This window comes from Neolamprologus brichardi, chromosome 13, assembly GCF_056152115.1.
Source record: "Neolamprologus brichardi isolate AB-2024 chromosome 13, ASM5615211v1, whole genome shotgun sequence".
Taxonomy (NCBI): Eukaryota; Metazoa; Chordata; class Actinopteri; order Cichliformes; family Cichlidae; genus Neolamprologus; species Neolamprologus brichardi.
Window position 1 is genome coordinate 29,230,179 of NC_142116.1, and position 27,480 is coordinate 29,257,658.

General features: G+C 39.1%; 2 protein-coding genes across 3 annotated transcripts in view; both read left to right on the forward strand.

Annotated features, from left to right (window-relative positions):
• Window positions 1–4,776: 4,776 nt before the first annotated feature.
• Window positions 4,777–11,701, forward strand: tslig3a (tRNA splicing ligase complex subunit 3A). The gene is made up of 8 exons (XM_006807140.3): window positions 4,777–4,911; window positions 5,657–5,805; window positions 6,053–6,187; window positions 7,310–7,491; window positions 8,948–9,028; window positions 9,114–9,230; window positions 10,113–10,280; window positions 10,526–11,701. Exons 1-8 carry the CDS (start codon window positions 4,874–4,876, stop codon window positions 11,123–11,125), a joined length of 1,470 nt encoding a protein of 489 aa, XP_006807203.2. The 5' UTR covers window positions 4,777–4,873; the 3' UTR covers window positions 11,126–11,701.
• Window positions 11,702–15,176: 3,475 nt separating this feature from the next.
• Window positions 15,177–27,480, forward strand: part of si:ch211-195b21.5 (cadherin-1) — a 55,203-nt gene continuing 42,899 nt past the window's right edge. Inside the window, exons 1-4 of one of the 2 annotated variants that reach the window (XM_087850422.1) lie at window positions 15,177–15,483; window positions 22,488–22,633; window positions 22,743–23,337; window positions 24,242–24,806. In XM_087850422.1, the coding sequence (XP_087706548.1) occupies window positions 15,280–15,483; window positions 22,488–22,633; window positions 22,743–23,337; window positions 24,242–24,806 (1,510 nt within the window). In that variant the 5' untranslated portion in view covers window positions 15,177–15,279. The remainder of the gene's footprint in view (window positions 15,484–22,487; window positions 22,634–22,742; window positions 23,338–24,241; window positions 24,807–27,480) is intronic. The other variant, XM_087850423.1, reaches the window with a different exon arrangement.

Here is a 27,480-nt window from a genome sequence, read left to right on the forward strand (position 1 = left end):
GTGGACGGCTTCCAGCGGCGGCGGCAGCCACTCCCTCTCTGTCTGAACGGCACGAAGCATAGCCATCGCTTCACCACATCAGCATATTGGTGGTGGGTGGCCTCCTTACCTACTGGAGTTCGCTTCAGAGCACCTGAGGGTTAGAAAAGCTTAGTCTTTATTTACCACCCATGCTGGGCTAAACTTCTGTTCTACATCTTTAAGGTGACTTACAGAAGAGCACCCCCTGGAGGCGAGTGTTCCTGAAGCTCCTCTTGGCCCACCCAGTTCAACTCAGAGCCAACAGCAAATGAAAGCAAAGTTTGCATCAGGCGTCTCACTGCATCATCAATAGTAGCCCCGCCCATCCGTGACAAGTAAGACACCCAGAATTTTGACCTGGTGTCATCATCAGAAATCTCAGATTCACATTTTAGGCAAGTCAAGCACGTGAACAGCACCTTTTAATTACCATTCTCTGCCGACTGCCGGGTCCTCCAGCTGGGTCTCCATCTCATCCAGCTCCTTCAGGGTCCTCAGAGGGAGCTCCATGTCCAGTGCCTCCACCTCCTCTTCATCGTCGGCAGTCTGACCCTGCAGTCGGGCTTGGATGTCCCTCAGCACCACCCACTGCTTCTGTTGCTCTTCTTTGATCTCCACCAGCAAGGAGATGATCATTCGCAGAGTGCTGATCTCTGGAGAAGAAAAAGAGAAATAAAAAAATCTGGCTTGATGCTGTGAAACACTCAAGGACGCTGTCATGTGATACATTTAAGTCCACTGTTTTTTACTGAGTGTTTGAAGCTATAATGATGATGTAAAAATGGCTGTAATTCCTAAATGTTAATTGTGAGACAATATTCCTAAAACTGTGTGTAAAAACATTTGTGACCAGGTGATTAATGTGTCAATTCAGGAATATAATATTGATGGCTGTGTAGTGCACACATGCTGCTAAATATTCAGACTTAAAATGTTCTTAGCAGATGGCCCCGCCCCTCCCTGAGCCTGGTTCTGCCGGAGGTTTCTTCCTGTTAAAAGGGAGTTTTTCCTTCCCACTGTCGCCAAAGTGCTTGGTCATAGGGGGTCATATGATTGTTGGGTTTTTCTCTGTATCTATGAAGCGCCTTGAGGCGACTTTTGTTGTGATTTGGTACTATATAAATAATATTGAATTGAATTGAATTGAATTGAATTGAATTGAATCATCGACTTCCCCTTTCAATCATTTGTATCTTGAGGAACTACTGTTTCTTATAATGATCTTGTTCAGAAAAGCTTCATTCTTGTTTGAAAATGAATACAATGTTGAACCAAATAAATAAACTGAGGCTTGCACTGCAGTAACTTATCGGTGATGGGTGTTTATATTTTTAAAACTGTATGAATTAGTTTACCTCAGTCAGAAAAAGGTGGAGTGCCCACTCCAGGTTAGGGATGAGTTACTGCCCCAAGTGGAGGAGTTTAAGTATCTCTGGGTCTTGTTCATGATTGGGGGGTGAGGGGAGCGGAAGGTCGACAGATCGAAAGTCTGTCATTGGGAAGAGAGAGCTAAGCGTAAAAGTGAAGCTCTTGATTTACCGTCGATGTACAGTCACTCTACATCCCCACCCTCAGCTATGGTCATGAGGTTTGGGTAGTGACTGAAAAGAGTTTGCGGATACAAACAGCGGAAATTAGCTTTCTCCAAAGGGTGGCTGACCTCTTTGGAGGTGAGGGAGTTTGATCATTTAAACTCTGGGACCATGTGTAGTTATTTTTTACATGATGGTTGTTTCTATTCATGCAATTTGAAAACAAAAGCTGAATTTGATTCAGTTTAGTACTTTTATGCACTTGACTTGTATGCACTGTGCTTACAAAGGCCCTGAACATTGCAGTATTTATAGTAAATGATGTGGAAATATTTTTCACAGAGGTTTGTTGGACTCCTCTGGGAGATGAGGACACACCCACATCTGTTTTTTCCACACCAAGTTCATAGAGGATGTTACAGCTCCGACTCAGCTTTGTGGCATCAGACATCCACACAGGAAAACCAGCACCTGGACTTCATGTAGGAGAGACTGCCTCAGTGATGATGGACTCTGCATCCTCTACTTTAATTCTTAATCTCTTTCTCCTTTAACGCACAATTCAAAGGCTTCCGAAAGAGTCTAAACTTACTGAGGAAATCTGTAACTACATTTGTACTTTTACTTGTTTTATGGCTTATATTTAAGAAGAATAAAGTAACTTTAGCAGAACACAGTCATCCAGCTTACACAGTATTTCTTTTCATCTCATTAATTCCAGTCTAACCTGAATTAACCATTTGAGCTCAGTTTCTTAAACTCCCAGGAATACCACCTGGCTCAGTAATCCCTTTGTCTGATGATTGACAGAAAGTTAACAGTGGTTTTATTTTGACAAGTGCTGCTAAGGTTGGAAATAAAGCAAGAGAAGTGCTAACTGAAAAAAAATCTCTATATTGAAAAAAGAAATCTCTTGATGCATTATTACAGGCAAGGATATTGCCAAAAGTTTAGTTCCTCTCGATTTCCATTGGAAATTGTTTTATCACTAATCCAAATGACTTCTAACATATGAATATGATCTAATATGATGAAATGTTTGTCTCACTAAACTATTGTATCCAACTGCATTCAGTCTAAAAAGATTTTTTTTTTGTTCAAAAAAGAAGAAGAATAAAAAAAGATCTTGAAAATCTTTTTTTTTTTCATTTGGAATTCAAAAATAGTTTTTGAAATTAAGTTTTTAATTACGAGTTTAATTCTTTGTCTGTGAAATCCATTTTTGATTTAAGTATTTATTAATAGTATTGGTAATTCATTTTTGAGCTTTATAAATAGTGTTAAAATGTGTTAAAAATACTGACAAAAATTATAAAGAACATAAAAATGAAACTGGAAAATGCAGCACTGTTCCAAATAAGACAAAAGATTAATGCTGCAGGAAATCATACTACTGCAAACAGCGGTATTTTAAATTGAATTCGTTCATTTAACGCCCACAGCATAATAAGGACACATGATCAAATAATTGATTGAAAAAATACTTTTCATTTGTGTTCTAGTGTAGCTGCAGTTCCACGTGTGAAAGCAACTTAGCAGCAGATTAAATTCACTGAAAACAAAAATACAACCTGGCCGACACAGCAGATATTGTATTTGGATAAACTTTTAACTTTTTTTTAGTGTATAACTTTTTTTAGCATATGAAAAACATTCATTTAGCTTTGTTTTTTTTTTAGTGTATAGTTATTTCTGCCGGCAGGGGTTTTAGCAGGTTGCAAACACTGTTTTTATTGTATAACGGGGATTTTCGTTTTTATTTGTGATTCTGGCTGTGTTTTCTTATGAAAATAAATGGTGTGTTTGAAGGACCTCCGGCCTTCAAACACACCATTTTTCACACTAAGTTTCTGTGCTCTGAGCGCTGACCCACTCACTCCCCTTTTCGCTTGTATGTATACAGACGTGGTGGTGAAGATTTAGGTCCACCAGTTTAGCGGCTACACGAACACCTACTGGAAATTTTAATGATGTTAGGCTGCTCTCTTCATCGCCATCACCAAAGGACTTGGGGAATGCTAAGGTGCACTGAAGCTGTTAGCCAGCGCAACACAGTCTGCTTGAGTATTGTTTCTGATCGTGTTAATCCCTTTATGAACATTTGGACCAGCCCTCTAATGGCTGCTTCCAGCAGGATAACGCACCATATCACAAAGCTCAAATAATCTAAAAGGTTTTTTTTTAAGATGACAGAGTTCAATACTCAATTGGACTCAACAGTCACCAGATCTTAATCCGGTAGCACCTTTGAAATGTACTGAAACAAGAGATTGGCATGATGGATGTGCAGTCTACAAATCTGCAGAAACTGCACAATGAAAGCATGTCAATGTGGACCAAAATCTCTGAGGAAGTTTAGCACCACCTTGCTGAATCTATGATAATGAAAGCAGTTCTAAAGGCGAACGAGGGTCCAATCTGGTACTAATGATATCTAATAAACTGGGCAGTGAGTATGTAAAACAAAGCAAAAGGTGTGAAAAATGAAAACAACAGAAAAAAAAACTTTATAGTGCAAACAAATCAGTTCGGTACAGTTGTATTTACCTAGGATCGACACTTTCATATCGTACAGTAAAGACTCTACAGTTGTTAGGGCGGGAACGTTGGGGCAGTTGGTAAAAGTGGGAAGGAAGAACTAACTTTTAACAGGAATACATCTCCAGTACAACCGGTTTCATGGAGGGGAAGCTGGAGCTGGGGTCCTGAGAAGAAAGGAGCGAAAATTAAACAGTCCAAAGCAAACAAAAGTACTCACCTTTGAGACTTTGCTTAGGGGCAGTTAAAACAATGCCAATATGTGCTTTAAGGGTAGAATCAGGTGAAATGCCACTATGTATTAGAAGAAAACTGTTAATAGTTAATTATTAGATACATTTGAAAGGTCATAATAAAAGTCATCCTGTTAAGAAAGTGTTAGAAAATTGTTGGGAAAGAGGAAAGGATTTTTCAGGTACAAGTACAGTGACTATTTGCAGATTTATACAGATGGATCGAAAAATCCAAAAATTAAACAAGTGTGGCAGTTGTCATTCCAGAAGAAATTCCTAAGGAAATTGAAGTGTCGCAGTATAACCCAAGAGATGGCAGTAGTGCAACATTGATGGACTGCAAGCTGCCGTAAAAAAGCGAAGAAAAAAACACGAAGTCACCGATCGCACTCCAGTCCAGCAGGTGGCGGAAAAAAGCTCGATCCAAGTTGGGGGTCACAGCCGCCAATGAATCCAACGAAGAAGGAGAAGAAGTTAAACGTGTATGCTGAGCTGGCTGATGTGGAATCTGTATTTCGTGATTTTAGTAGATAACTCGGGAACAGTAGGATGGAGAATGACATTCTTGTCTCTCTGGAAGATTTAGGGTAAGTGAAAATACGGTTATGTGTCCCGCTGTGGAAACACTGTGTGCCTAGCCACGCTGCAGGGAGCAGACCTGCCCATTCTTTTCTATTTTAGCCAGCGCAATACAAATATAGCTTGAGCTAAACGGCTAAATTGGTGTGGTAGCTAACGTTCGGGCGGTGTTGTGTATTTATTTATTTATTTATTTATTTATTTATTTATTTAAATTTAAAATCGCTGCTTATGAGTGTCATATTGATGTGTGTACATAGTCATGCAAATCGAGCCTACACAATGATTTGACATGATAAGCTACAGGCTTCGTCAGCAGCAGCAGCTGCCATGAAAATCATACGAGGATAGCTCCAACACATTATTTTGCATTAACCAGTTCAGACCAGTTTTCTAAACAAGTGGGACTTCGATAGAGAAGATGGTTCCAGATTAATCTCTTATACGCTGAAATTTCCAGTAGGTTCTCCCAAGTCACTGTGGCTCTCGTGCCACTTTCGTTGCCTCATGTAAGCCTGGCAGTAAGAAGAGAGTCCTTAAATAACCACATTTTAAAATGTGCTTTGGTTCTGTTTGGAGACACTCTGGCTCTCTTAGCAGGCTTCATTTTTACTCGTCATCAAAAGTGAGAGAGGTTTTATGTGTTTTTGTTGTTGTTGTTTTTTAATATGAGCTCTATTTGTGTGTGTGTGTGTGTGTGTGTGTGTGTGTGTGTGTGTGTGTGTGTGTATATGATGGATTGATTGAGTGCAGGTACCAAGGCCCTCTGTTGGAAGAAGGAGCTCTGGAATCTGCTGTGAGCAGAGGAGCAGCTTCACCCGAGTTTACCAAGCTCTGTGCTTGGATCATCTCAGAACTCAGACTCTACTGCAAGCTGGAGGAAAATGTCCATGCTACCAACTGTAAGCGCTGCTCATTCACTAGGACATAAAGCTCTTCCTGATGCTAACAAATGTAAAATATAATTGTTGAATAGTTGTACAGCAGATTATTAATGAACATCTATTCCAGTGTTTGTTCTTTTCTGGCCTCGAATTTCAGTCCATGATTGTGGGTATCATACATGAGTTAATGAAATGAGATCTAACCAACTTGTTTATCTAAAAGCCATCATTTAGAAAGTGCTTTTTGTTCTTGTACCCGTTCCAGGCCCGAGTGAGGCAGAGAGCTTCCAGCTGGAGATGAGCGGCCTGCTGTCAGAGCTCACCTGTCCATACTCTGTCCTCACCAGTGGAGACATTACCCAGAGGTTCCTGAACAGGACAGACTGCCTGCTGCTTATAAGTAAGAAAAACACTCTTAGTAACCACACCTGTCTTTAAAGAGCAACTTAAACCTACACTGACACTTTCTATGAACTGCTTAGACACACACAGGCTGTGATAAAGGCCCACCTAATGTCAACATGTCTTCTGTATTTAAATGTCTAATGTGGATGAAAGCAAAAAAAAGTGAGAGGAGAGGAAACATGTGAGTCTTGCACACTATGCTCTCACTGCAGGCAAAACAAGTGAAACATTAACTGTGGGTGTGCCACTGGTGTTTATGAGTTTTAAGGACTCATACATTCAGCAGGTGTCCAGTTTTACCTGTTGGCTTGGAGAGTGTGTGGCAGCTTTACTAGTAATATGCTGCATTTAGAAATGAAAAGTCTTTATTCTGGTAGGTGCCTTCATCTAGTTTTACTTCTTTCACTGTGGATTACTCTCATACATGATCCATAAATCTGCAAGTTCTGTCTGTGCAGTCGCTGGTGTTCATGCAGCATTACTGTAGTCACCCATGTTGTCATCCTCTGAATTTCCTGACTTCATCAGCGCATAAACTGAGTAATTATACTATAAACACTGAGGTCCACTGGCTTCATGTTTTTGCTGTAGTTCAGGTCAGAATTGGATCCTGATGATTACAGGAAAGCATAATGACAAATTACAAAAAATTGTTCATCCTTCCATCTTCATAACTGCTTCTCACACCTGTGATGAGGTGAAAGGTGCTGTACAGTGGACATTTCACCATTCTGTGGCAGGGCAGGAGTCAAACATGAGCAATAAATCTAAACTGAGCTCGAACAACTATGAACATAGTTTGATGATGGCAGGAAAATCAGCAGCGGATACTGGATCTGACCTGTCTGGACAGAACGCAGCCATGGCTGCTGCCACATTTTTTTACCCTGACACTCTGTGTGTCTTTTAACTTGGGCAGTTCCCAGTCGGTTTTTCAGAGGGAAGTAAATGAAGGTGGAGTATTGCTTCACTGTCTTGACTTGGCCTCAAAACACAGATTAGTGCCGACTTGTAAATCTCAAGTGGAGCTGATTTGTTTGAAATGTGACTTTCAGAAACCTGATCTCACTGTCAAAGCAATAAGAATTTACTCAAATTCATTTTTGGGGGGTTTCAGCTTTTCTGGTTTCTGAGTTGGAGGCGTCGAGGATGATCCTGGTTAACAAGCCTCAGAAGAAAGCCCAGGAGTCTGGAAGCCCTGCGTTCCAAGAACTGAAGGGCATCTGCATGGCACTGGGCATGTCCAAGCCTCCAGCCAACATCACCATGTTCCAGTTCTTCAGTGGCATAGAGAAGAAGGTCAGTTAGACACAGAGGTGGTGTCCACTATAAAGTAGGGTCTCTAAAAAAGAGCGACACCATATTACATCGTGTTGTGATAACTCACACTGGGTGAGAGTTAAAAACGACGAGTGAAGGAGCAGCAGCTGTAAAGGTCACCTTTGACCTTACGTTGCATCTTTGAAACAAGCAAAAACATCTGGGACAAAAGGGTGCAGCAGCTCATACGGATAAATGGGACAGAACCTTTAAGAGACATGAAGACAAATAAAAGGATTTTGAATTCATAAATGAGCAGCCACTGAAGTTATGCTAAAATTGAAGTGATGTGCTCTCACTTGCACCAGAAAAAAATCGAGCAGCGGTGTTTTGCACCAGTCGTAAGCGAGCAATGGAAGCCTGGCTGATTCCTATGAGAAGTGCATTGCAGTAATTGAGATGAGAGGTTATAAGTGTTTATGATGATAATTTAATATTTCATTATCTGATAACATCTCATCTGTGTCAGCACTCTAGGCAGACTTTAACATTTGCCTGGCCCAACCCAAAGATTTCCCACTGCTGCTAATTTATTAGTTTTCACATATATGAGATAAATGATTAAAATATAACGGTTTTGCAGTGAATAAACATAAAATGGCTAAAGTTTCAGGGCCGAGGCAGAATTTATAATGAATTTTGCACATTACCGTTACAGAGAAATACAAAGCCTTGTTGTTATTGTTTTTTTTTTGTTGACCTCTGCAAAATGTACCCAAACTATTACCACCAAGGGGCAGTGTTTTACCAGAATATTTAGTGTAGTTGCCAACCCTCTAACATGAAAAAAATAAAATGTATTGTTTGCTCTTAGATTCCACAGCAAAGTAAGTCTAATTGAGATAATCGCATGCAGGGCATTTTGTCTAAAATGACAAACAAGAAGAAGTCCATTTGGGAAACATTAGCACTTTTTTAATATAGCCGTTGCTTTGTGGCTTCCAATCAACATCATCACTCATTGTTTTCATCTCCAAAGCTGTAGAAAGCTGCTGTCATGTGGACTTTTGTTTTTATCATTTGGAATAGATACTTGTCATGTCCCAGTGCTCCTCCTCTTCAGTTTGAATTATGAGTGGATGCTGCACCATCTTGTGGTAGAAACTGATATTACATGAAAGTACTGCTCAGCACTGTTTTCACTCTTTTTGACATTTAGTGTAAAACATAGGTGTATAAGCATGGTACTCGTGTTCATTTTAGAAAGTGTGTAGACTTACAATGAGTGAACGAGTTTTAAAATGTGGGCTTAAAAGCAAAGGAAGGATGTGAGAAACACTGAGAGAAATGATTGTTTTGCAACAACCAACCATGAGGCTGACAATCTGAAGTCAGGGAAAGGATTCCTGCCCTCCTAAAGTGTTTTTTCTTTGAAAGCAGATACTTTTACAATTCAACTTACACACATTTGCACATGCTCTCTTTTTCCTTTCAGCTGAAAGAAGCCCTTAGTCGAGTTCCACCAAATCATGTAGGGGAGCCGTTGTTAAAGAAGCCCCTTGGACCTGTCCACATGGTAAGTAAAAACGGTGGAGAAATGCAGAACAGTCAGTGAATAGTATGTGATAACTCTTTCTTCTCTCTAAATTTTTTTACCTTAGGAAAAAATTGAGGCTATAAACCAAGCGCTAGTGAATGAGTATGAGGTGAGAAGGAAGATGTTGTTGAAACGTCTTGACGTGACGGTGCAGTCCTTCGGTTGGTCTGACAGAGCAAAGGTACGTAGCAACGTGGGATCCTCCTAACCAAGTATGAAGCACGTGTCTAGCTTTTTAAACAGGAGCACTGTGGGTTACAGAGGTACTGCTCTTTGCTTTCTTTCATAGCAAATGTTCTTAATTGGGTTTGCTACAAAATCTTCTGCTCTCTTAAATGTTGTTCTTCTCACTATAAAAATGTTGGGCTGAATCCAAAATAATTCTTATTTATCTTTTACCGGTGTTTGTGCTGCCGTCAGTTTGTCCTGCATCTGAAACCAGCTATTTTGGCTCTTCTTCTGTAAGGTCACCATTCATTTGGTGGGTGTGGCTGCTTTGCTGACAAACAGAATGGTAAATGGTAAATGGACTGGTTCTTATATAGCGCTTTTCTACTCTGTCCGAGCACTCAAAGCGCTCGGACAGAGTGCGACATTACGGCCACATGCTCTCACTGACATCATATAGAGCCAGGAGTAGGAGTTTGTGCCTGAGCTTTTGGCTCACATGTACATACGCTGGACTCATCATTTAAACTTTGGTTATGTTTAATATGAGTATCTGAACAGGAGATATAACAGAAAATATGAAAAGGCAGAATAGGTTGACTTGAAGTTATAACTTCATCCGGACCACAACTTTTCATAAGCAATTATTATTTGAAAATAATATAAAACGGTGAGAAATTCCTGCCTCTAGAGGTTTCCTGAAGGGATACAGCCTGAAATCCAGAGGAATTATAAGCTGCTATAAAATGATGAAAACAGTAATCATCTTTTCAAATAATTCTTCCAGTTGATTGTTGATTCTGAGTCTTGTGTTTAGTCATATACTGTTTAATACAATTGACGTGTTACTGCCCTGTTGTGGATTATGGGCTTTATTGTCCTCATCTCTCTTCAGACACATGCTGATAAGTTGAGTAAAGTTTACCCTCCACTGCGTTCAGCTCTTGCCAACAAAAGTAAAGTTTCTGTTGCTCATCTTCTTGCCGCTCGCCAAGACTTCTCCAAGATCCTCCGCACAAGCAGCGGCAAGATAAGAGAGAAGACGGCCTGTGCCATCAATAAGGTGGGATCATCAGTGCAGTGACACCTGTCCTTCTTCCTTTTCATGTCTTTTACTCTGTTTTTATTTCAGTGTAAAATGCGTTGATTTAATACTGACTGTTTGGTGGTTATAAACATATAAAGCTCAGCACAGTCACTTTAACTTTAGTTTGAAATGTTTCTCCTGGTCATCCACGCGTCACGTCTAGTGGCGCTGTGGTCAAGCGTCCCACGACTGTTTGATTTCAGCACATTTCCTCTCCTCAGGTTCTGATGGGCCGAGTACCAGACAGGGGAGGTCGGCCGTGTGAGATTGAGCCTCCGCCTCCTGAGATGCCCACCTGGCAGAAGCGTCAAGATGCTCCCCAAATCGGAGGACACTATGGCGGCGGTGGGCACGGAGGTGGCAGGGGAGGATACGATCACGGCTCTCAAGGTGGCCGTGGGGGCTATGAGAGGGGAGCCGGGGGAGGAGGACACGGGGAGAGAGGAAGTAGAGGAGGAGGTGGAAGAGGGAGAGGCAGTTACAACCAGGGCTACTATCAGGATGCAGGAGGTCATCACGGGGGAGGAGGAAGAGGAGGTTATGGAGGAAACCACCAAGGAGGCTTCCAGGATCCCAACTACCATGGAGGAGGAGGCGGCGGATACCATGATGGCGGTCATTACCAAGACAGAGGTGGCGGTCGAGGAGGTCGGGGGGGTAGAGGAAGAGGAGGAAGGGGAGGAGGAGGACAAGGAGGGGGCTGGGGAGGAAGAGGGGGGCAGAATTTTAACCAAGGAGGACAGTTTGAACAGTTCTTCCAGCACGGTGGGCAGCATTATAGCCAGGCTGGCTTTAGTCAAGGCAGACATTATACTAGCTGAAGGCAGGGCAGCACAGCAGAGTCCACATCGACTGCTTCTCATTCATGAACTCATCTAAAATGCCTTATCAGCTGATCTTCAACTATTAGAATGGTTACAAGCTGACGTTATAGAAACACAGGTAGTATTTTTCACCAGACTGTTATGGTCTCTATTCAGGGCAGTTCTAAAGTGGCCCTTTGTTTTCAGTTGTTTTCATATAGATCTGCTATAAGTGGTTAGTCGACAAGTTGGACTCTGCTTAATTAGCCTTATTGTGGACATTCTTTTCGAAAACTAAAGGTCCCTAAAATTTCAGTGTGTGTGTGCATTTGCTGTATGTGAAATTAGAGGTGCACACTGATATTACAGGATTCTTGAAATTCTTCTAGTTTTGATGAATAAGAGAATGACTTGAAGGAAAAAAAGCATTATTTTTAGTTTTGTTTCGGTTAATCTGACTAGAGTCCTTTGTTACTTATTTAAAAAAACAAAATGATGCCATCTTGTACTCCTAATGGAAGCTTGTGTGCATACAGGTATGGATGTTGAAAGGTTTGCATGGATGTGTGAATGCGAAATAAAAGCTGAAACGAGTGTCACAGGTTCAATGGTCTTGATTATCTACATCAGATGGGGACATTCCCTCACTGCCAATTGTTTACATCAGAGTTATAAACTCACTGGGCATTTTATTAGGTACACTTTGATGAAATGACTAATTCTAATATAGCAATCTGTCTCATGCAACACATACAGTTAAATTTGTTGTCTCTCTTGAACAATTAAAAATGGCATAGCAGTCCTACGTATGCAATATGCTTAAGAGAAATACTATTATAATTTTAATTGTTTTAAGACGATTCAGACTACCATAAAAACTGACCTGAATGCTTTAAAGACAAGGCACAGTTGAAAGGGAATTGTGCCAAGTGCATCTCATGACTTGCTTGAAGGATGCCAAAATGAGAACCAAGTGCAGTTATGGCTGTTCAATAGAACCTGTTCCTGAATCTGGAAGTGCAGGTCTTTCAAGCCCTATGCTGTCTTTCAAATGGCAGCAAAGAGGATGGCTGATAAAATGGATTGGTAATGTCCTTTACAATGTTACAATAATAATAATTACAATAATCAGTGTTGGGAAGGTTACTTTTAAAATGTATTCCAATACAGAATACATGCCCCAAAATGTATTCTGTAACGTATTCCGTTACGTTACTTTGGATTACTTAATATATTATCATGCTGTTTACAACTACATGAATGTTCTATTGCTGTGATTTATTACTGTTACTGAAGATCCGCGGCTCCGAACCGTAGTAAAAGGACCTCTGGCTAATACGGTGGGTTCCGTGTCGGGCTCGTAGCCGAAAACTAGCTTTACTTTGTTGTCTGGGTCAACTTTGCTAGCGAGAGACAGAGAGAGGTGTTGAAAGGCTGCTCCAACGGAACTTATTGTTTTTGGAGGAAAACACGAACACGGTGTACAGTCGAGTCTTAATAGCTTACTTACAACTGGGCTCGTCAGGCTCTCTTCTTGGCTGCAGTGGTTATTATTATATTTACATGCTTCCAGCTCCCGTTTTTGCTCGATGACAGCTTATACTTTTCCTTTTTCTCCCTCCCTCGCTCACAGACACATAACGTGTATGGCAGTCCATTCTCCCTGCAGCACGGACTACACTGCCTATGATGCTACATTCTTTAGAGCTATACCTGTAGCATTCTGCCTATTAGCTTAGCACAACACAACAAAAAGGCCTCTCTCACCTAGGAAACACACAGAGAGAGAGAGTCACCCTGTAACCATGGCAACCATAACGCTGCCACCTGGAACAACAGAACGTAGCTGTCAAACAAAACCCAAACAGGCCTGACCCGCGACAATATGAAACAGGAAAGTACCGCCGTGTAATCCATTTATTTCAACAAAGTAACTGTATTCTAAATACCACCTTTTTAAACGGTAACTGTAACGGAATACAGTTACTCATATTTTGTATTTTAAATACGTAACGGCGGTACATGTATTCCGTTACTCCCCAACACTGACTGTAATGCTGGGCTGACAGTGTGGATACCTAACTTTGTGCAAGAACCCTAAAATGAGGAGCTGTAGGAGTTTCAAATTGATACCATAGAGGTATCTACTAGGAGGCTGAGGGGTGGTTGCCAGCGGTTTGTCAGCGGCTGTGTAGTTTCCCTCCCAAGCTGTTGTACAGTATGATAGAATGCTTTATATTGAGCAATGGTAAAAAGACGCGGTTTTGCAGAGAGCTGGAGCAGAGTTAACAGTCAGCTTAAGGTCCTCACCAGTGTTGGTCAAGTTAGTTGAAAAAAGTAATCAGTAACTGATTACTGATTACTTCCCCAAAAAAGTAATCCCGTTACTTTACAGATTACTTATTTTCAAAAGTAATAAATTACTTAGCGATAGATCTTTCAGCCCAATTCTACTTTTTCTGCATAATCCATCATACAAAATGTAATCAAATGGAAAAGTCCCTTTTTAAAACTTGTTTTATTAGTTTTAATATTTTAACTTTAAGCATCAAGCAAAAATTTAATTATATGCAACATTCTCTGACTGGAAGAAATTTGTTTAAACCTATTTTCTGCACATTCCAGCACATAAAATAAAATATTTTTGTGTTTACACTCACTCTTTCGAATAGATGCAAGTAAAACACAGCAGAAACTAAGTAAAATCAAAGACTAGCGGTCCTGTTGCTCTATTTTCACCTGTAAAGCAGGAGTGGGGTAGGCGAAGGTTTCTCTGTGAATTTTCCATTACGTCGTAGCGCACTCGGTGCTTGCTTGGAAGTTTAGGGGTTTTTTCGCTGTAAAAAGAAGTTTTCTTCCCACGCACAACGTACACTAATGTTTTTGTCACTTTTTATGGAATCAAACTCAAAATAAGGTCAGTACTTCCACGCTTTAAACACTACATGCTCACACTCTCTCCTGCACTCGATATATCATCCATTGTTGATCTGCACACAGCTGTTGTCACAAGCGTCGCACTCGCTTACGTCACTGTCATGAGGCATTCTCGCAAAAAAATCACGGTTTTAGTAACGCAGTAACGCAGCGTTCCTATGGGAAAGTAACGGTAATCTAATTACCGTTTTTGCAATAGTAATCCCTTACTCTACTCGTTACTTGAAAAGAGTAATCGGATTACAGTTACTGCCCATCTCTGGTCCTCACTAACATGGGCAGCTTCTCCACTTCCTCTACTGACGGTTTTTAAAAATGACGTCATAAAATTGTGCACTGACCTGCTTCTGAAGCCAGCTTCAAGGAGCTGTTTTGAGGTTCCTACTTGAAATACATACTCTCACTAACCACCCGACCGACACCAATTCACAATTATATAGCCTAGTAAATACAGCAGTAAGTACACTAAATATATTACTAACAAAGCGGTTCACACATTCATAGTATGTCCATAACAGTGCAAAATAATTACTTACATCATGACATTCAAGGTTCAAGGTTCTTTATTTGTCACATGCATAGTTATACAAGTATAACACACAGTGAAATGTAGCCTGACACGCTCCTCAACATGTGCAAAAATGGGGGGGTAGAGGAAGAACATTATATATATATATATATAGAGTATATACATTGGGTGAATGTGCAGTAGTAGCAGCAAGCAGGTGAATTCTGTACATTAATATGAATAGAAATCTGACTATTTTACAGAATAGACAATATAAACATATTTAAAATTTGAAATGTACATTGTGCCTGGGTTTAGAGTGTCTGGAAGAGAGTCCTGTCTCAGTCAATTATAGATGATGTGAGAGGGCGGGTGTGTGTGTTTAGGGCCCGGATGGCTTGATTTAATGCAAGATAAAACTTGCATTAAATTAAGGAGTTGTATATTGTCAAGGATTTTGTGTTTATATACAGGGTATATAATTTAAATATCCCTGTGGTGAAAACTGGGAAATGACGTTATAGTCTGAAACATTTAGTGAATGTCTAAGCTCTGACCAAAACAAAAAATAGTGGACTGTATTTTGAAATGATTACTCCGGAAGTGTACTTGTTGTCTTTCCGGCGGAAGCTGCAGACGGCGAGAATTGCAGCGGCAAACCCTAAACACAGACTGGGTTGAAAAGAGCTTCTCTTATTCAGCGTTACATGTCCTCTTGAACACAGACATGTATCGCCCGGGTGAACCTGTTCGCCAGGCGCCTCCACCGCTGCCGTTCGGACCTCCACCGCCTCACGGCCCTCCTTTTAGACTCACAAGGCCCTGCTCTGTTCCTCCTCCTGGACACTTACCCCCCAGGCCCTGTGGACCATATCCGATCGCGGCACGAGATTATCTCCACAACAGACCGCCGAGTGGGCATTTCGTTCGTGTACGTACCCAAGACTAGGTAGTACTAGCTTAGTGGCGAAGTAACATGATTGGGAAAAGGGAGTTGGCAACCATAGCGCTAGCGTACGAATTCATAGACCACTGAGAGATGCAGCTCTGACACTCCTGTATGTGCGGGAGGCCTCAGTGCACAGCATGCACCTCTGATTATGAAAGAAGTGGTTGGTTTCTGTATCCTAACTCAGTTTTTTGTGGGTAAATGCGAGTCACGTGACTGACACGAGCACGCTGCACAACGTTTGGCTTCACGCTTCATAACGTTGTACTGCAAATATGTGTAGCCATTCTTATTAGGTCTACCATATTTAGAAATAAACTTAATATATGTATATGATCGATGCATAAAGCAATTTCGAGAATTCATAAAGTCATATGTAGTTCAGAAAAAAACAAAAACATTTTATTTAAATAAAAAAACACATTGGTGGGAGGGAAACAAAGAGAAACTGGCTTCTTTTTCCACTCTAACCGTGTTTACAGGCCGTTATCTCTTTTACACACTCGACCAAATAACAAATACAAAATAAAACAAAAAGCAAGTTAAAAATCAAAATGTCTCTTTCAGTGAACATAAAAAAAGTCTTCGACGTAATGTTAAGTCTTTTGTGCTATTTGGTGCATCTCAAATATATAAAAGAAATAATCCTAAAAGTAGCTATATTAATACTGAAACAAACAAGAACAGAAAGTAAAATATTCCCTCCAAACAAAACGTATAAATACGAAACATGCAATTCAGTCCATGCTCCGCCCATCTAGTTATAAAGCATCAAATCACAACAACTGTCCTGCAAGGCAAGGCCAGTGACACTCCCTTTTCTGTCAATGTAAAGAACTTTAAAAACACATTAAATCCCTCAGATATGTTAATAAAAGACAAATAAGTGCAATTTTAACTGTATGTATCAGTTTTTGTACATGATAAAAGAAATCCATCAGCGTGGGCAAGAAATAAGTGTGTAAACATGCAGAAAACATTCTGGTAGCTCACTGGCCAGACTGTCTTTTAATTATAAAACAGAAGACTTCTGTTAATCAAAGCTATTTTTTTCCTACCACCCTAAGATACATAGTGAAAAAAACAGGAAAATTTCTGTCATTTAATTGTTTCTCTGTTACTTAATTACTTTTATCCGGTAAGTTGTAATGGTTAAGGACATACAGTTAAAGGTCTAGCATCTACGCTGTCCAAAGACACGCAGTGGGCTGGATTGGAGTCTTTGTCGAGCCAATTCTGGCCCCTCGCCCTTATGTTTGACAACTATGATGTAGACAGATATATAGCCTTCAAATTTCTGCTAGACTAAACATTATTTTAGACAAAAGAGTGAATGAAATTAAAAAAAATGTAGTTTCTGAAATGGTAAAGAAAATCAAAATGTCTTCTTAAGAAAAAAATGTTTAAACGTTAACGTCTTGTGTTTCAATTTTGAAAAGTAGTCACATTCCTTATACATTTTTAATAATGTAAGCTGGCTGCAAATAACTACTAACCTTCCATTTGTTACCTGCTGTCTAAAAATGACTCTCTTAAATTGATAGAGGTTGCTGGTAGAAAGACATACGAGAAAGGAAAGAAATTTTTAGAAAAGGTATAAGAAATACACTGTTATCAACCCTAAAACAGTGTAATAACTCAGAATGCTTTCGAACTTTCAAACTTCTTTAATTATGTCTTTCATTGGTTAAAGGTTTTTAACCCCCGGATAAAGTACAGTAATGCTAGTCCACCTGTTTGTTTCTTTCTAAGATGTGGTTGAAATGGTTCTGCTGTCTTCTGCTGATCCATTTTCTCTGTAAAAGTAATTAGTACTTGCTAGCTTCCTATCTAATCAGCAACTGTTTATGTTTATATGTATGTATATATTAACATGGTACTTAGCTAGAGAGGGCTACTTTTGGGTCATTTCATATGCAACTTTTTCTGTCTGCTGTGGAGTAGTGACAAGCGGCTTTGTGGTTAATTTGTCAGTCCCGTATGGATCAGCATTTGCTCTAACTGCTTCACATCAACAAGGGTAAGTTGGCACTTTTTTTTCTGATGAAAAACAGTCTAGATCATTTGTGAGTTGTAGTGTTTTATAGTGTCTCTGTATGTTAATTGCTAATGCTAATTACTTTATGACAATAACTAAGCAGTATCATGAAGCGTATCTCCAGGGAGTCTCTTGTCCTCTGGTTGCGATAAGTCAGTGTTTGGACTTCACTTTGATTAGTCTGTTCTGTTGAAATAACAAAGTCTGAGTTGACGTGGAAAAATGTTATTAGATCAAATGTGGAATTATGCCAAACATCATATCCTACTTAGATCATCTGACTTTAAGGAATAAAATTGATAAACCATTCTAATGCTGGGACATTCATCCCCTTTTAGATAGCAGAAACCATCTTAACAAAATGCAGCCACAACAACAACTTCCTTGTTACATAATTTCCTTAGGGATTAATAAAGTATTCTGATTCTGATTCCTTTGCATTGTTAGTTAGTTTTTAAGTGTACTCTGATGAGTTATTTAGTAAAATTAATCATTAAATAAATCCTAGGGGTGTTCATCCCCGGTTTGATTTCAGGAGGTTACAGATCCCTTTGTGGATGTGTTAGTAAGAGCATCTAGCGTAAAAACCCAAGTAGCTCTTTATCTTCAGTAGTTTGTGTGAGATTCTTCACAGGGAGTGTGATTCTCCCTATGCGAAGAGTTCAGCTGAGCCAGTGAACCTGGACTGCATCTGTACTGTTTTAAATGTTTTGTAATAAGGTTAAACTGTTATGTAACCTGAAAAACCTGTAATGGAGTTATTATTAGTTATCCACTACCTAGGATTGTACCATTAGTTTATGTCTCTGTTTTGTGTTCAAGGTACCAGTGAAACATTTTTATGAACATAATATATTTTCTGATAGTGTTTATTTACTCTACATTGTTTCCCGTATTTTGCAGGATAACATTTTAAAATGAAATCGAATTGGATTTTTAAATCCTGGAGATGCACTGAAGAATTGATGGGATTTGAATTGTCCCTTATTTGCTTTTAGGAATGGGCAAATACATGTAAATATGTTATTGTACTGATTCATGACTTTTTTCTTAAGAAACATATAACATGTCATTTTTAGCCTTCATGTAGAGATTTGTCTTCCTTTGTACAGCAGGAAAAAAAACAGTACTATCTGTGTACTGCTACGGAAGTTGTATGTTTGTGTGCCTACATTTATCAGAGGAAACTATTGTGTATTTTAAAATCTAGTTTGTTTAGTTTTACAATAGCCAAAAGTTTTGCTAAAAAAACATTTTGGAAGTTGCATGTTTTATAGTCACATAACTGTACAAGCCAGAGTTCATGAAACCTTGGAAGCATTTAAACACCATTCTGATTACCATTGTGAGCACACAAGATTGTGGCCATGGCTGATTTTTATAGCATTTTAATATATTTATTGTATGTGGCACATGTTACATTACGTAATTAAGGAGCTCTGTTTTTTTAACCTGCCACAGTGTCTTCATTTGCTTGGTTATGTTGTGACAAAATAACAAATTTATGTGTACAAAAACCTTTCAAAAAGTAAAGAAACCTTGTGTCCTGTGCTGTTTTTTTTTTTTTTTTTTTAAAAACAATTTCATTTTTACTTTAGAAACATCAGCTAGTGTTACTAGAGTAGAGCTGGCTTTTTATGCTTTTATTGAGACTCAGCTACTCCATTCGCATCTCTTCAGAGTCACTCACTGCAGGTTGTCATTCACACAGTGGTTCAGTCACTTTTTACAGCATGCACTCTGTTCAGAATGACCTGGAAGGTGATGTTGATGCTTAGCACTGTTTACTTTATTAAAATTCTTGAAGAAATAGTCGCCACACAACTCCACTCAGTTTTAACTAATAATAATGTGTATGAACAGTTCCAGTCTGGTTTTCAACCCTCCCATAGCACTGAAACAGCACTTATAAAAATAACCAATGATCTTCTTATGGCAGCTGACTCCGGTTTACTTTCCATTCTTATTCTCCTCGATCTGAGTGCTGCTTTCGACACTATTTCTCACTCTATACTTCTCAGTAGGCTATTCTCTATCGGTCTCTCCCATACTCCACTAGCCTGGTTTAAATCATACCTGTCTGATCGCACTCAGTTCATTCAACTCAAATCCTTTACTTCTCAGCTCTTCCCTCTGACCACTGGCGTGCCCCAGGGATCTGTCCTGGGGCCCCTTCTTTTCATTATCTACCTTCTACCGCTTGAACATATTTTCCGTAAATACAATATCCATTTTCACTGTTATGCCGATGACACCCAGCTTTATCTGTCCACTAAACCTGATTCTACTCTTCCCCCATCCTCCCTTACCCTCTGCTTAGCTGAACTAAATTCATGGTTCTCTTCTAATTTTCTCAAACTCAATAGTAATAAATCCGAGCTCCTCTTGGTAGGGACTAAATCAACATTATCCAGAACCAACAGTTTCTCTATTACTATCGATAACTCACCGGTCTTCATTTCTTCCTCTGTGAAAAGTTTGGGTGTCATCCTCGACAGTACTTAATCTTTCAATTCACACATTAATAATGTTACTCGGTCTGCATATTTTCAATTGCGCAACATTAATCGTCTCCGTCCTTTTCTCACCCCACATGACACTGCCACTCTTGTCCATAGCCTTGTTACTTCCCGGATTGATTATTGTAATTCACTTCTTTTTGGTCTTACTCAAAAATCCATCCACAAGCTCCAACGCGTCCAGAACTCTGCTGCCCGTGTCATCAGCAGGACCCCTTCTGTCCACCACATCACTCCTGCCTTGCAGCAGCTTCATTGGCTCCCGGTCAAATATCGCATCAATTTCAAAATACTCTTGTACACATTTAAGGCTATTCATCATCTCTCTCCTCCATATCTCTCTGATCTGGTTAAGATCACCGCCCCATCTCGTTGTCTCAGATCTTCTTCTTCCCTTTCACTCTCCGTCCCTTCCCCCCGTCTTACAACCATGGGGAGCAGGGCTTTGAGCTGCTCTGCTCCACAACTCTGGAATTCCCTAAATCCTGATTTAAGAAATATCTCTCCCTTCTCACTCTTTAAGTCCAAACTCAAAACCCACTTGTACAAAATAGCTTATCCCACATAACCTCTCCACTCTGCTATTTTATTTGTTTGTCTTATGCTTTTATGATTCTGTAAACTGATTGCTTTTATGTTGCTTTTATTCTACTGTGTACAGTGACCTTGAGTGTTTTGAAAGGCGCTTTCAAATAAAATGTATTATTATTATTATTATTATTATTATTATTATTAGTCTGGTGAGATTATTTTTCTCTGCAATTCATGAATAGGCATGTTACTGAACTTGCATTTGAACAAGAAGATGTAATACAGAGTTTCCTCCATGAAGAATTTTCTAATCTTAAAATGAAACAGAAAATCTGTCCTTTTAAAGTAGACCAAAAGTTTCACATTTCCATGGTGGTTAGCTAGGGCCTTGTATCTTAATTGCAAAATCCTAACTTTGATATGCTGAGACAGGCAGGATTCACATGGATGAATTTCTGGCTTCAACACTCTTATTTGCCTTGAATTGGGTAACATCATGCATCGCTGATCTAATTTACAGATCAATTGCTTTGCTTTGTCTGTACTATAAGTGGAGAGACATTCAAGATCTGAAGCACCAGTGCAGACATTCAACAGTCATGATTATTCACTTGTGATTTGGTCGCTTGTGCAGTTTGGCATCTAAATGTAAGAAATAAGTTATTCATTGCAGTGAATAATCACCCTGTCGTATTTGAACAAAATTACTAAGAGGAAGGCACCTCGGCTGATGTTAAAGGCTAATCAAAGCTTGGCTAGCTTGCCTTGTGATGATTGGTTACTATTGTTATGACATTTGTGCCAGCAAAGTTACCCCCAAACATCAGGAAAGCTTATGTCAAGCGTTGGACGCAATGCATTGATGTGAATCCTGCCTTGACTTACGCAGGTGATAATACTGCAAGGGTTGACTCAGCTAAACAAACTTTAACTGACTATAACTATAACTGATTCTTCTTCACAAAAAGAAGAACCTCACTGCTTAGTACTCATCTATGTAAAGATCCAAAAAAGGAGCCACTCACTGCATTCAGATCTGCTGTAAAAGCTTTGCTATTCTAACATTAAGATAAGTAAAAGACTATATAAGCAAAGACACAGTTGTTATGGAACAAATGCAGACTAACTGAAACGTAAAATCAAAGTTTTATATTGTCAAGAATAAACAGTGAATAGTTTAGAGCAAATACTCTCAAAGGTTGGAACATTATTTTACCTTGGCAGTTTAAGTTGTCGTCACACTGGAAACGATTCACTCATTGCATATTTACTTTGAAGCTGACTACTGGTCACTTAGTAGAATGCCGGGAAGTTGAGAGATGTTTCTTGGGTCCTGCTCACTTTGAGTCACCAGCTGTTATTTTCCCCGTACTTGCTCGACGCAACTTTCTGTGGTCTCTTGTTGTCACATCAGTGTAAATTGTTTCCAGTATGGATGCAGCTTCAGTCTACAAAAAAAAAGTAGACAGGCTTGACACTTGACACAAGTAGTAAAAGCATTAATCCACTCTGTAGCAATAGTGACAGTTATACTCTGTGCTCTACATAGAATAAAAACTGTCAAAATTACTATGGGTGGCAAGATGCGGCAGGTCAAACATAGGCTGTTGTAAGATTTTGTAAAAAATTCTAAAATAAGCTAATAATTACCTGTTGTGACCAGACCACTTAAATGGTTAATCTTTTGTTTTTAAATGGAAAACCTTCTAAGTGCAATCATTTAGTGTGATAAACCAAAACTGCATGGGCTTGACCATTTTTAGATAAATACTACCATTTGGGAAATGTCTATTTAAAATCTCTTTAGAAGTTATTCCATACAAAATAAAAATGCCATAGATAATCTTCTGCAGTTATAACCTGTACAGCACTATAACATGAAATCTTAATGCTCTCAGCCCCACTGTAGCAGCTTCTCCATAGACCGTAGTACACCAATTGCTTTGGGAGGAAGCCAGCAGATTGTTACTCCTGCTGAACCATCAACACATCCGGTACCACAGTGGAATCCCCCTCCAGTGGAACGTCATTCTCTAGATAATAGGTCTGTGTGTGTGTTTGTGTGTGTTTCTGTCATTGAAATAGTGTGTATAAGTCAAAGTTTCAGCATTAAAGTATTCTTTTGTTTGTAACACATGCTTGTTTGTTTCCAGTGACCGTGCTGGTGAGGAATTCTTGAGATGCATTGCAGCCAACAAACCTCTCCCAAACTATCTGAAAGGCAACATGGCATACAACCTGGCTGACGCATTTAAGTCAGCTAGTATCTTGAAAGAAGCAGTCAAATCAGACCGTGAATTCCAGAAGCATGTGGCTAGAAGCAAGAGCCGTAGTCGAAGCCGAAGCCATAGCAGAAGCCGAGGCAGGTCTCGAGCCAGGAGTCGCGGTCGAAGCAAAAGCAGAGTACGCAGCCGAAGCAGGGGAAGAAGCAAAACTCAAGCCTGTGGGAAGAGTCGAGCTAGAAGCAAAAGCAGGGCTCGCAGTAGGAGTCGGAGCGACAGTCGAAGTGAGAAAAAGAGTCATGTACGGAGCAAGAGTCGAGTAAGGCGATCCAAGTCACGAAGTAGCAGTAGTGAAAAGAGCCGAGGCAAAGGCAAAAAGAAAAACAGGAGCCCCGGACTCATCACTGTCAACAGCAGTAATAATCTGCCAGGAAATAGTCTGTTAGAAGGATTGAAGCTGGTTATGAGCAGCCAAGATTTGGAAGATCACCTGCCATCTCTCAAAGATATCATCCTCACTATTAAGGTAGAGCTTATTACTTAATCCACAAGTTATGCTAAGATCATTGTTTTGCTGGACCAAATTGAAACCAGCTGCATTGTAATAAAAAAATCAACATTACGAGTTCACAACAACAAACCCTAACATTATAGTAACGTGTCCCAAGTACTAGTATAATTTAGCATTTGTAAGTCATTAATTAGTGTATTTTTTTGTTTGTTTTTAAATTAAGACAATCTTGCAGTGCAAAACAGAATTCTCTGACATGCTTTATGTAACTTGATCTAAAAATGACATTGTGTATGGAAGTAACTAGTAATTGATAGAGGTTTCAGCAGCATTATTTATATATATATATTTTTTATAATATAAAGAATTAATCAAATTCTATGTAAAATGTCTTTAAGTAGAAGTGCATATGTCAAGTCAAGTAAAATTCTTGTAATTGCAGAAGCTGTTTTTAGGAAAATAAGACTTTTCAGTGAAACCTGTACAAATTATGTGCTGTATCTACCCTGCATGTTACATTGGGACATTACTATTACAAATTGCTATTATATTTAAATAATAGCAGCTTAAATTAATAGGAGCTTAAATTGAAATTTCTTAACACAGCACATAGACGTCTCAGACATTGGCAGTTGTAAATGTTAAAAGCTATAGTTTATAATGGCGAGGCTTCAATATAGGCTATATGATCCAGGACAGAATGTTAGTCTTAAGTTAAAGCATGTAACAGTGCACTGGAGCTTGAAGTTTTTAGTTGGTGTTCATGCTGAACTTATTTATGCTGAAACGAGAATTACATTGACCTACAAAGGCTCATGGGTGAACAATTGATTGCTTTAGCCCTGAACCTTTAAACTGAGCAGTATAATTGTGAGCAGCCACAAATTCAGTGTATCTAATTGTGATTTCTTCTACACAGGCTCCAGATGAGGGCAAAAAAGTTGAGTGTGTATCTAATGAGCCTACACATATGGAACATGACAGTCAAGACAGTTTATCAATGCTGGAAAAGGAAAGCATGCTGCTTCCACATGAAAGAGTTGGTGGTGATTTCTCATGGCTTCAAGGACAAAGTCAAGAAGATGCTGCATACCAGAAAGCTAATGAACTTGAAGATGAAGAGTCTTTCTTGTATGGGAATGAACCAGCTTCCCAGATTAATGAAAAGGCCAAACTACAGATAGAGAGTAGTTCCCTTTCCACTCATTGTGGACATCTTCTTGATCCAAATCAGTCCCTGCAGTTGGCTTCTTCAACTTTAGTCCACTCCAATCTGGACAACATGGAATATGAGAAAATCAAGACCATATTAAAAAGCCTGGGTTCATCAAGTGAGATCAAGGTGAAGACGCAGGGTCAGAATGAGCAGGAGTCATTTCCTACACTTGTCAATTCAGACAAAGCAGCAGCAACTTTAGCATTGCCAGCACTCAATAACCCAAATGTACGTCAGGCTCTGGAGTCTCTGCAATCTCTGATCAAAGGTGAGAGATTTCTATTAAATGAAAGATTCAGCATAGTTTACTCATGCTACTGAGTTCTATTTTTTTCAGTATTTTGTGTTATTAACGATAACAGTTTTTTGATTTATTTCATTATGGCAGATTATGTAATGAGTTACACATAACATACTTTTAAAGTTTAAACCTGGAATTGTATGTTATCTGACTTGTCTGTGAATACAAACCATACGCAGTGTATTTAAAATAAACATAGATAATTTAAAAAGATGCACTAGTTAATGGACTACTGTTTTCAGGACTTGAGTTTGGCATTTAGCTAACTTCGTCTTTGTTTTTGAACCAGAAGGGATTTGGATTTTATATTGGAGGAAGAGTGGAGATGCCCAGAATCCATGTTTTTTGAAGTCCAGTATCCACAGTTACTGATCATTTGTGGTGCCGCTTCATCTTCCAGTGTTTGTAGTGATTGATCCACTGTGTTTTATCAACTCCATTTTCAGTACAGAAGATTGTACAGCACTATCTCACAAGTGTTATGGAGATGCTGGTTTCTTTTTCCAACAAGACCTCTATCTAACAACAGTGCCAAAATTACTAAAATGATTTTCTGATCTGTTTATAAAGTAAACAGTAATAATATACTGTTACTTTATTTAACAGCATGTTATTGGTCAGCTAACTCATCTGACGCTAACCCCATAGAGCAGCGGTGCCCAACCTTTTTTGCGCCACGGACTGGTTTAATATCAGACAATATTTTCACGGACCGGCCTTTAAGGTGTCACGGATGAATACAACAAAATAAAATGAAAAGGCCAAGACAAAACTGTGGTATTTTGTAAATATAGTAATAAACACTAATTCACTGTGTAATTGTGAAACTTTATTAGCAGCGTCCTCCTGAAATGCTCCAACAAATTTGAGGGTAGCATAGTCCTCTGTGCCACTTGCTCTCGCGTAAATATTTCTTTCAAAATAAGACACACAACTACAACACGTGAAAAGACCAACCAAACCTCAAATCTTGCGGCCCGGCACCAAACGACTCACGGACCGGTACCGGTCCGAGGCCTGGGGGTTGGGGACCGCTGCCATAGAGAACATACAGACGAGGTAAAGGGTGCTCAGGCTCCTAAACACGTGCTTAACTTTTGGTGAAAGAGTCTTGGTTTTCTTTGTTTTCTTTTTTTCGGTTTTCTTTGAACTCTCCTTTTTCCAGGGTGGAATGATTATACAGCATACATTTTTAATTACTTAAAAAAAAACAAGAATTGGGTGCACAAGTTTAAATTTATTTTGAATTTTCTTTAAACCACACTGTGTTAACATTGTACATACAGGCTCAAATATATACGTCCCCACTAATATTTGGTTAACTGTCCCTTAGCAAATTGCACCTTGACCTGATGCTTTTAGTACCCATTAACAAGCTTCTGGCGTAATCCTGGCTAGATATTTGACTAGTCTTCTTCTAGCTGCTGATCTGAGGAAATGTAAAAGAGGAAAGATTTTGGAGGTTGTAGTCCTCCTTCATTATTCCAGCCACTTTGTGCAATGTACCAGTACAACTGTTTCATGTGAGTGGGACAGTTTGTGTGTTCTTTTTATTCTTGGCTAAGTGCTGACATATCCAGATAACTTGTACTTATTTATAATTGTTTGAATTGATGATTCTGGAATGTGTAGTTGTTTAGAAATGTCTCCGTGAAACATCCCCTACATGTGTAAATCTACAATTATCCATCTTAGATCTTCACAGAGTTCCTTAGACTTTTCCAGTGTTCTAGACATCGGTCAATGCCATGACTGCTGGCAACCAACTTTTTATGCTGGAAAAGAGAAACTACCAATTGTAGTCAACTGGTAGTTTTGACAAGTCAATAGGTAAAAGCCTTGTCAAGTTAAGATTCTGTAGAACCCTCAGCACCACTTATTAAAACATAGTGAAGTGAATGTATAGATTTAAGCATACGTATACTTTTTGCCCTATGTAGATTAAAGACAATCCATCAATTTAAACTTATGAACCAAATTCTTGTTTTAAGTAATATAAGGTGTTGTACAATCAGTCCACATTGGAAAAGGGTTAGGGTTAAGACTCAAGTGACTACTGTGACTACAACTGTAAATGTGCATATTTTTCAGATGTTAGACATTTCTGTATTGTAAATCCTTTTTGATTGATATGAGGAAATATTCTGTCTGAGGTACTGGATTTCTGATTTTCACATGCTGTTAGTCATAGTCATTGATATTAAAACAAAATAAGCTATTTCACTTTGTTTAATGAATATAGGAAATATATATGTAAATTTACCCCCTTTAAATAAAGTACAAACAAGAACATTTTTACCAAATTATCAGTTTTTAAAATAGACTCATAAAGGGTAACTTTTGCAGTGGTCATGAAAGGGGAAAATGGGATAAAATTATAAAGATCAGACCTTTTTCTTGTAGCAGTCTTTAGTTAGTTAAGAGTTTTAGTTAAGCTGTGAAGTTGGGCATTTTGATATGGGAGTCTGTGGAGATTGAGTTGCTTTTGGAGGCATCCATGAAACTGCATTTTCTGGCTCCCTGAAATTGGCTTCCTTTTTTTTAAAAAATCCCAAAAGGGAATTGGGAAAGACCAAAAAAAATAATGGTTTAAGTAAACCATTGTTTTTTTTTTAATATATATACTTCACTCTCTTTTAAT

What these genes read in the sequence shown, in the direction of transcription:
- tslig3a (XM_006807140.3), top strand. Translation starts at nt 4,874, where the DNA reads ATGGAGAATGACATTCTTGTCTCTCTGGAAGATTTAGG. An exon ending in AAATGTCCATGCTACCAACT is followed by an intron (nt 5,806 to 6,052) that starts GTAAGCGCTGCT and finishes TACCCGTTCCAG; the next exon opens with GCCCGAGTGAGGCAGAGAGC. An exon ending in TCAGTGGCATAGAGAAGAAG is followed by an intron (nt 7,492 to 8,947) that starts GTCAGTTAGACA and finishes TTTTCCTTTCAG; the next exon opens with CTGAAAGAAGCCCTTAGTCG.